This window comes from Calliphora vicina, unplaced genomic scaffold (assembly GCF_958450345.1).
Source record: "Calliphora vicina unplaced genomic scaffold, idCalVici1.1 scaffold_44, whole genome shotgun sequence".
NCBI lineage: Eukaryota > Metazoa > Arthropoda > Insecta > Diptera > Calliphoridae > Calliphora > Calliphora vicina.
The window spans coordinates 182,004-192,546 of record NW_027052579.1 but is presented as its reverse complement, the minus strand read 5'-3'; the positions used below and the strand labels follow the sequence as shown (position 1 = coordinate 192,546).

General features: G+C 37.7%; 2 protein-coding genes across 2 annotated transcripts in view; one reads left to right on the top strand and one right to left on the bottom strand.

Annotated features, from left to right (window-relative positions):
• Window positions 1-260: 260 nt before the first annotated feature.
• fy (fuzzy planar cell polarity protein-like protein) overlaps window positions 261-10,543 on the top strand; it is a 163,062-nt gene continuing 152,779 nt past the window's right edge. The window contains exons 1-2 of the mRNA XM_065514809.1: window positions 261-398; window positions 465-1,031. Of these exons, the coding sequence (XP_065370881.1) occupies window positions 321-398; window positions 465-1,031 (645 nt within the window). The 5' untranslated portion in view covers window positions 261-320. The remainder of the gene's footprint in view (window positions 399-464; window positions 1,032-10,543) is intronic.
• On the bottom strand, window positions 1,936-10,258 carry LOC135963030 (uncharacterized). Its single transcript, XM_065514810.1, has 2 exons — window positions 10,160-10,258; window positions 1,936-3,149 (listed from the first exon to the last, which is right to left on the bottom strand). The coding sequence occupies exon 2, from the start codon at window positions 3,143-3,145 to the stop codon at window positions 2,066-2,068; it is 1,080 nt and encodes a 359-aa protein (XP_065370882.1). The 5' UTR covers window positions 3,146-3,149; window positions 10,160-10,258; the 3' UTR covers window positions 1,936-2,065.

Here is a 10,543-nt window from a genome sequence, read left to right as displayed (position 1 = left end):
ACCACCTTTAGACAATTTCTATTATTACGATCACGAAAATTACATGTGTAGTTTTTTCTCGTATGTGTAATTTAGGAATGAGGCATGTGTAGTTTATAATTTTCTTGGTGGCAACACTGCCAAAAAGTCAATTTCGACTTTTTTCAGGAAATAGTCGATTGTTCGAGCAATCGAACAACCGACTTATAGAACCCTATTACAATCATTATATTATTTTCTTAACTTCTGGCAACAATGCTTACAATTGGTAATATCAAAAATAGTAAACAAACTTTTGGTAAACAAAACATCCAACAATATTTAGTTCATATACTACAATTATGTCAATATATTTGATTTGTTTAACCACAAATGGAGGCCTACCAATTTTAACGCGTAAAAAAGGGAATTGCGAAAACGTAAGTAACTACTCTAATTGTTGCCTTATAGATATCATGACAATAAGATTTTTGTAAAATATTTAGTTACCATTTTCTACGATTGCTTCTTTGAATGGATTGCATATGTTCTTCAAATCTTTGGGTGTTTCATTATACACTACATATGCTAGTAACTGGACATATGTGTGGCACGATTTTTTCAATACGATTACAGTGATTGTTTGTTCCTGTGGAGTCAGTAATTATACGACTGAACGTTTACCAGATCTTATTTTTGGAGCATTTTCTTTATTTATAAGTAGAGATGAGATGTCACACCCTTCCCTTATAGAACGACTAAAGAAGGAATCTAAAAATTATCTGCGTCTTATTGATGCTATTTTGGAGTTATACGTACATCAGCTTTTGGGATTTTCTAGTTGCTTACTCTCCACGGAAAACGCTCAAATGTTACAATGTTTAAATGACGAATTCAGCACCCAATGTGGATCATTGTTTTGTTGTCTAGTTGTGGGGCATAAAATAGCTGTAGCTACAGAAGGATGGTGGGATTTAGATATAGTCGACAGACAGCTGTTGCTCCTATTTTTACAAACCTCAAGTTCTTTACAAAATGATGTTGTAGTTTATTTGCCGAAAAAGAGCCCAAACGTAAGTAAAATACATTATTTTAAAGTTCACGTATTGTTTAAACAAATGTATTGAAAATATTGAGACATCTTGGATATGCAGGAATGTATAAATACCTAAAATGGTTTGCTGAAAGTACTCATTATTATATTTTTATTTTGCGATATTGAACCAATTTTAAATACTCACATTTAAAATTGGTGACCGTTGGTGATGTGAGAGATTATCAAATAAAGTAAACGTGTGTGGCGAGAGGTGAATTAGGTACAAACCATTCTTCGCTAAACACAGCAACGGTGCACTAACATTAATCGCCTTTTTACACAAACGACTATGAGACCATTTAAGTATTTTTATAGTTAAATTCGGCAATTTTTATTTTGATTAATTGCAAATTACGTCTTTAAGCTTTTTTGAAATAAGTATTTGTAACAAGTAGTCCGACTCTTTGACAGCAGTACTAACATAAATGTGTTGATGCCATAATATAACTGTTTGTGCGTGAAATAAAAAAAGAAATAAAACTGTGTTTTTATTTTGTTTATATTAAAAAATTATTTTCTTTATTATATTACCTTTATGTTTGAGAATACGTTGTATAGGTCTTAGCGATCAAGCTACGATTAGAATATTATATGCAAAAACAAAGTGGCGAACAATGCTTAAGAAAAGTACCGTTAACGGTTTTACTCGTTACAATTTAGAAAAAAATATCCCCACCCAAGGGTGAACAAAAGGGAGTATACACATACAAAAAAAACTAACTTAAACATTGCCGGCCACCTTGCAACAACAAAGAACGTTGCAACAAATCTTAAATTAAATAGGTAATAATAATAAAAAATGTAAACTTAAATCATATTTTTTTTTTTCAATTCATTTATTTATTTTTTCAAATAACAAGTTGGTCATACGACCAGGCCAGACCAGCTGGTACATATGTAGATATAAATAAAAAGGTTCCCATAGAACAAGGTCTATGGGATGTAGTTTGACACAGACTACATACTGCACTCAAGAGAGTATGGTTTTGAATCAGACCATGAACTGGGCCCTTAACGAGGGGCTTGGCCAGAAATGACCCAACCAAAGATGGTGTATTGAGCCATAGGAAGTCCCGGGTTCGAATAGATTTTACCTCTCATAATTTGCGGTGCTACCTCAGGACCAATTACGAGCGCGACTTTTCCGGACATATTAAAACTCGGATCTGCCAATTGCATACCCTCAAAATGATCTTTTATAGTGTCCGAAACCGTTTCTACAGGAGTTTTTATGCCATGCATTGTTTTTACCTTTACCGTCAATGAAATTTGTCGCGATGCCTCATAAAGAGAACATATATTGACTTTGCAAAATTTTTCTTCATTAACGGTGGAGACGGGCAGCTTTAGGTTTGCCACTAAACTTGAGCAAATATAGCTCATGCTACAGCAAAGGTCTAAAACTGCCCGTACCCGAATGCTCTTGTCCGAAATGAGCAGCAAAACAGTAGCCGTTGGAGAAAACGACACGGGGTGAAACAATGGCATTGACGGAAGTTCATTCGAAACAGCAGGTCGAGGATCGCTAGTTCGCGAGCGTTTTTTGGATTTCATTTGTTTCGCCGCGACGTTATTGTCATAGTGTAACATCGAATGATGTTTTCCTTTACATGTTTTACAACATCCTTGACTTGAGCAATCGCGGGAAATATGATTTGCGGAAAAACAACGAGAGCAATAATGGTGTAGTAGCACCATCCTAATTCTCTTTTCACAAGTCATATTTATGAATTTTCGACACGAAGACAATTGATGCTTGCGATCACAAATGCGACAATTTTTAGCAAGGTTTCGCGAATTCCCGACCGGATTCGAACCAGAGGCTTCCACGGCACCTGATACTGGGTCAGGATTTGTAGTTATGTTGGCGTCAGGAGCCGGTACCACTGCAGGGGCAGAGGAATTTTCAGGTGAGGTCAAAGGGACCTCTTGGTCAGTGACCACGATGGCTGTTGAGCTCTCGATGACAGCGACAACTTCAGACTGGCTGGTAGAACCTGTAGTAGTAGTCGTCGCAGCTGAGTCCACCTCCATTGTCTCATCGTAATCCTCAAGCAAAGCTTCTTCCGACAAGTGAGTAAGAGGATCCATTATACTAGGAAACAGTGAAGGTTAACAAAACAATTTTTAAGCAGTTTCACTGGTTAAAAAAACCAGTTTTGTAATTGGTCGCTTTATTATCCCGTTTTCTGTACGTATGTCCGCGACGCGTACGTGATTATCGCTTCCTGGATAAGTCCTAACGACTCTTCCCATTTTCCAAGAAGTGGGTGACAATTGCTCATTTCGTATGACAACTAAGTCTCCGTCTGCTATATCTCTTTCTGGATATTTCCACTTATATCGTTTGTGAAGACCTGACAAGTACTCTTCTTTCCATCTACGACAAAAGTGATGAGTCAGTGCTTTAACTTTCCTATAACGATTTAGAAGACTAAGCGGCGAGTCATAAATTGACGGTTCAGGTGGAGCTAGTATAGGCGACTACTTTCCAATAAAAAGGTTTTAAATTCTCTCTCCAACTCTCGAGAAGCACCTACAACCGCGTCTCGAAATAAATCGATTAAATGCCGCTAAAAATTTATCTGTTGATAAATCTGAAGTTACTTCTAAGTGTACGGCTTTGGTGGCGAAACATACAAAAATACAGACATAGGCCTTTAAGATCTGACACGACCTACCGTTCAAATTTTTCATGTCGAAGGGACCAGCGAAATCAACTCCTGTTGTTGTAAACGGTCGATCCAAGTTCGTCCGTTCTGGGGGTAAGGCAGCCATTAGTTGAGTGCAAGCGCGTTTACGATCCAACACGCATCGCTTACAGCGATTAACAATTGTTCTAACAAGTGTCTTTAAACGAGGAATCCAATATTCGATTCGTATTATCCTTAGCATTAGTTGATTTCCACCGTGAATGGAAATCTTGTGAATAAATTCTGCTAAAAGGAGCGTGAAGCGACATGAATATGGCAATAAAATAGGATGCCGTTCCGTATAAACCAATGAAGGCGACCTAGCCAATCGACCATTAAGTCTCATGACACCCTCATTGTCAAGAAACGGATTTAGAGGTAAAAGTGAACTTTTAGAAGAAAGTGGTCTTTTTTCTAATAGACACTTGTATTCCTCCGCGAAATTACCTTTTTGGGCCACAATGGCCAAACGTAGTTTCACATGTCTCACTTCATTTTCAGACAGCGTTATGGTGTCATACGAATATCGGTTCCTATAAAGCGAATGAGTTCTATGGAAAAATCTGAAAACGTAGGATAAAACTCGGATAGCACGATCAAGCGACGAAAATCTCTCCAAAACGTCCTCGTAATTCGTAAAAAAAGAGAAATGAGATTTTACATTTCGAACCTCAAGATCGGTATCAAGCATGGATAAATTTTTCAGATTCCAAGTAGACTTTTTGTCCCGAAGCCAATGTGGACCATTCCACCAAAGAGAGCTCTGAGCTAAAAGAGAAGGTGTAACTCCTCTACTTCCTAAATCCGCTGGATTTTCCTCAGATCTGACATGATGCCAATTATGTTTGCCTACAATTTCTTGTATCTTGCAAACTCGATTTGCAACAAAGGTTGCCCAAGAACAGGGGTCTTTTCTTAACCAGGAAAGGACGATCGTAGAATCAGTCCAACAATAAACCTGGTGCAATGGAATGTCAATTTCACATAACACGGCCTTCAAAAGGTCTGCCGCTAATACAGCACCACAAAGTTCAAGACGAGGTAAAGTAACCGATTTAATAGGGGCCACTTTCGTCTTGCATGTTAGCAAATGTGTGAAAATTTCTCCTCTAGGTGTTTCCACCCGAATATATATTACCCCCGCATATGCCTTTTCCGAGGCATCAGAAAAAACATGAAGCTCTACTGAGGATTCTGGTTCATAATGGACCCATCGAGGAATTTGTATACAATTGACTTCATGATACGAAGCCACAAATTTCTCCCATTCGGTTTGTGTTGACATTTTTATATCCTCATCCCAATCTATCTGATCCTGCCAAACTTTTTGCATTAGCATTTTTGCTACTACTAAAACTGGACCTAACCAACCTACCGGGTCAAATAATTTCGCGATTGTTGACAGAACTTCCCTCTTAGTGTAGTGCGAACGTCGCGCTATAGGATTCACCCTAAAATAGAAAACGTCCAAATGAGCATTCCATTGGAGTCCCAGCGTTTTCGAACTACTTGATTCGACAAAAACCAAAAGTTTCTCATCTATCAAATAGGTTAGGTTCCATGGGTAGCCACTCTTCAAGCAGCTCACTTGGGTCCATTCAAAACTGATCCCATTGTGATACCCAAGGGGTAAACATCTTGGTATTAATTATACGTCCGTTGTTTCCAGGCTAAACCAACCAGATTCTCTGATGAAAGAGTAGATTCGTCTAAGACTTATCCTTGATAGCTCATCTAAGCATGATAGGAATGGTGTTCCGAAGATGCGTTCCCTCAGATTTATCAGAGCCGGGCATTGACAGAATAGGTGTGACACCGTCTCATCCTCTTCTTCATTATGGCAGCTCCTACAGTAGTCATTATACCGTAGGCCCAATCTCCTAGCATGTGTCCCAATTATACAGTGTCCTGTAATGAAGGAGACAATTAGCCTTATTTGCTCACGACGAAATTCCATAAGTAGATTCGTCCTGCTGGCATCATATACGGGCCAAGTAGACCTCGTTGTAACACAGGAAGACTCATTGGTCCACCTGCTTTGTGCAGATTCATATAGTGTCCGCTGAACAGCCATCTTGCATATAGCAAGGGAAATACCAGAAAAGGGGTCGATCTCATCATCATCCATCATCGCCCCCATTTTGGCCAGTTCGTCAGCTATACAATTACCCTGATTACCATCGTGGCCAGGGACCCATATAAGCGTTATCCTAGAATGTCTCGCTATCTCATTAAGGGATACCCGGCATTCCTCGGTTAACCTAGATGTCGTAAAGACACCCGCTATTCCTTTAACGGCAGCCTTGCTATCGGTAAATATACATATATCACCAGATATTTGATAAAACCTCAGCCAGTTGGATGCACGTTTAATGGCCGTAATTTCCGCCTGAAGAGCCGTACAGAAGTTAGGTAGCCTGAAATAGGATTTAATCCCATAGTTCTCAATAAAGAAACCACCACCGACCCTATTGCCCCTCTTTGAGCCATCAGTAAATACCCTTATGACATCATCAGGGGGTAAGAGTCCGCGCTGCCATGAATCCCTATTCGGGATCTTAATATGGAAATGCATATCGAAAAATGGTTTTGCGATGCAGTAATCGACATTACTATGTAAGTACCCATAGTAGTTCAGTATTTTAGAGTGCCCATGATCCTTACCATACCACGAACATCCAGCATTTAGTCTCACAGCAGAGTTGAGAGCCATTTGTATCACCATCAAATCAACTGGTAACCAGTTCAGGATAGTAAAAAGTGCCTTAGAGGGGGTAGTCCTTATAGCGCCTGTAATCAGTATCGCAATAGTCCTGAGAACTCGTTCCACAGCCTTACGGTGAGTAGCATTACCGAGTAGCATCAAATACTCTGGGGGAAAAACCGGCTAAAATTGCCTTATCGTTCGAAGTCCATTTTCGAAGATTAAACTCTGCAGATGATAATGCCGCTACAAGTTGATCACGAGCGATCAAAGCGGTTTCAACATCATGAGTCCCCGTGAGTACGTCGTCAACGTACATACCTTTACGAAGAATTTTCGATGCGAGTGGATATTGACTCTCAGAATCATCTGCCAACTGTAATAAAGTACGGATGGCCAGATAAGGTGCACAATTGACGCCAAAGGTCACAGTCTGTAATTCATACTGCTTTAAATCCTCTGTAGGAGAATCGCGAAACAAAATACGCTGAAAAGGAGTATGAGACTGGTCAAGCCTTATCTGTCTATACATTTGAGTAATATCACAATTAAAAACATAGCGAAAAAATCTCCAACGTAAAATCAGTAGGACTAAATCTGCCTGAAGGGTAGGACCGACAAACAAACAATCGTTAAGACTAAGTCCACTAGAAGTTTTATTTGACGCATTAAAAACTACTCTCAACTTAGTAGTTTTACGATCAAGTTTTATTACAGGATGATGTGGCAAATAACATGAAGAAATGGAAGACGATGTCTCCACTATTGGCCGCATGTGACCCAAAACCAAATATTCTTTAACTACTTCGTCATACATTTCCTTAATTTGTGGTTTCCTCAATAGTGAAGCTTCCGTTCTCAAAAATTGCGCCCTAACATTTTGTTTTGAAGAACCTAACGAAAGCTTTTCCGGAAATTCAGGCTTGAAAGGAAGTGTCACTATATATCGTCCATCAGTTCCTCTGCGAGTTGTGCGCTTGTAGTTCTCTTCACAAATCCTATCATAAAGGGACATTATTTTCCTTTTCGGCGCCTCCTCTAGTTCCCAAAAGCGGAGTAAGCCGCTGTTTAAATTGTCTTCCTCGGAAAACTCAACTCTGGTATTAAACACCTGAACAGAAGATGATGGCACAGGACCAGTAATAATCCAACCGAATATCGTGTTTTGAGCTAATAACGACCCTAAAAAGTTTGTACGAATTTCCCTTAATATAATTTGAGGATACAAATCTGCACCTAGAAGCAGATCAACCGGTCTGCAATTGAAAAACTGAGAATCAGCCAATTGTAGATTCGGTAAATTCCCACAAAGTTCATCCGACATAACAAACGATGGTAAATTACCCGATATATTTGGTAAAACAAGAGCTGTAGTCCTTAAATTAATCGACGTGTCCAAAGGAGAGCCTATTTCGATCGAGCAAAGTTTAGTAGAGGTTGCAGTAATCGTCTGGTTGACACCAGAGATTTGAGCATTTGTCAAATGCGCCGAAATCTTTAAACGATTCTGCACGCGTTCAGAAATAAACGACGTTTCCGAACCAGGGTCAATGAGGGCTCGAGCCGGGTATGTCATACCTTGGTGACGTATATTCACCATAGCAGTCCCTAAAAGTACAGTCCGATTATTGGACAAGTGGAACACCTGTCGATTTGAGGGACCTGGGTTATTTTTTCTAGAAGTAGACGCTGAAGATTCCACAGTCCTAGAGTTTGTTGGTGGAGATGCCACGACAGAACTCGCGCCTGTATTTGAATTTTCAGTCGAATCGTCTGAGGATGAAGTACTTCTATGCAGCAAAGTGTGATGTCTCTTCTGACAAGTTGAACAGCTATGAACACTTGTGCAATTTCTAACCTCATGTGTTCTTGATAAACAATTGACGCAACAATGGTGTCTCTTAATTGTAGAAAATCTTTCCGAAACTGAAAGATTCTTGAAACGCTTACAATCGCGTAGGAAATGGCTTTGATTCTTACATAAAACGCAAAAATGAGAATTTGATGCAGAATTAACATGATGTGTTTTTACCTTTTGTACCGATGGTACTTTTGTCTGCGGCGTTTCCCGAATATCACGAAGACATTCCAAAGTTTGAATCCTTTCTGTTAGAAAAGCATCCATGTCTTTCCAACATGATAACGCAAATTTATCCTTAATGCTCTGTTCCCATAAAGTTACAGAGCAGCCAGGAAGTCGCTGTACACATAAAAAGACTAGAATCGGATCCCAATTCTCTGTCGGAACTTTATACACCGACAACGCGGCAAGACAACTATTAATTCCTCTTTGCAAATTTTTGAGGCCGGTAAAAGACTCTTTTTCTAGTATTGGAATATTAAAAAGCGTCTTTAGTTGATTATTAACCAACATACGCGGATTCTCATAGGCGTCTTTTAAATTTCGCCATGCCATTTCAAACCCTATATCAGAAAGCGGACTTTTCGAAACAATTTCCTTCGCGTCGCCACTAGTCTTACGCAGTAAGTGGCATAATCGTTCAATATTTGTAAGACGCGAACTATTTATATATAAGGCCGTAAACAAATCCCTAAAGGCAGGCCATGAAAGATAATCACCCTCAAACATATCTACGTCACAAGGCGGTAAAGTCAAATTATGATGACCGACACAAATATTATGATTCACTGTTGGCGAATCAGTTGACTTAGTCACTGAATCAAACTGATGAATTTTCTCAGCAATTTTACCCGAACAGTTAATAAACGATCTATACGTATTCTGATATTTCGAGCTAGTCACCTCAGTATCATCAGGTTCAGTGTCCTCAGAGGTCGTCAAATAATCAAGACATTGTTCATATGTCGATTTAACAAGGTCCCACAACTTATTCAATTCATCTCTGTGAAACCCTATTGTGAACGCAGTATGTACTTCTTCGCGAGTATTATTAAATTCGGCTTCAAAACGGATAAGAGCATCCGAAGCTCTAATAAAACGGTCAAGTGGTGTAATAGACATGTTTATTACTTTTTCTTTTATATAAATTACAAGTTTAAAAATAACAACTTTAATTTATTATTGATTAATAATTTCCAAAATTTTTTACTTTTAAAATTAAAAAAAATCTAACTGATTTTTTCAAATAATATTTAATAAATTAAATTGTAATTAATTTTCACAAATTTGATCAATATTACACAAAATTAATTTTGTCAAATTGAATCAAACGCAATAATAGTCAAACTGACCGACAGTAGAGTGACCACTTTTATATGAAGAAGAAGAAAAAGCAAACACTAATGTCTATGTATTTATTTAATATCAATCAAAAAAACACAACACTATTTCCACCACTTGTTATTTATTAATAAGCACAATTAATAATATTAATTTTAATTAAATTTATTTTCGTTTAAAACGCGAAAGATCTTTATTTTGTCACAAAAAATGAGCAAATTATCAAAATAAATTTAGTTTCTATAATTCTGTCCGTCCACGTAAACAAACCCGCAGTTGATATTTTCTAGTAGTAGAAAACGAAACACAAAGCAAGTGTCAAATAAAGTGAGGGTTGGAAAAGCGACCAACTACAACAAACACACAGTAATATTATAATTAATATGTATGTATATGTGAGTATTTGTTTAAACACTTTTATTTTTAATAAACAAAGTAAATAAAAAAACACTTTTCTTTTACAAAATTCACAGCACTTTTTTTTATAAAGAAATTCAAGTACGCACCTTATTATTTTGTAAATATGTTTTCCAAAAATAAGAAATAAAGAATAGACGATGGTAATTGCGGAAAGTGTCCAAAAAATGGCGATCCTTTATATGACCATAAAATAAAAAAAGTAGATACAAATTAATTTGTGTTCTTCGTACTTGTCTTATGTGCGGCAAAAAATCCGGCTCGATTGGACCAAATGTTTTGTGCGTGAAATAAAAAAAGAAATAAAACTGTGTTTTTATTTTGTTTATATTAAAAAATTATTTTCTTTATTATATTACCTTTATGTTTGAGAATACGTTGTATAGGTCTTAGCGATCAAGCTACGATTAGAATATTATATGCAAAAACAAAGTGGCGAACAATGCTTAAGAAAAGTACCGTTAACGGTTTTA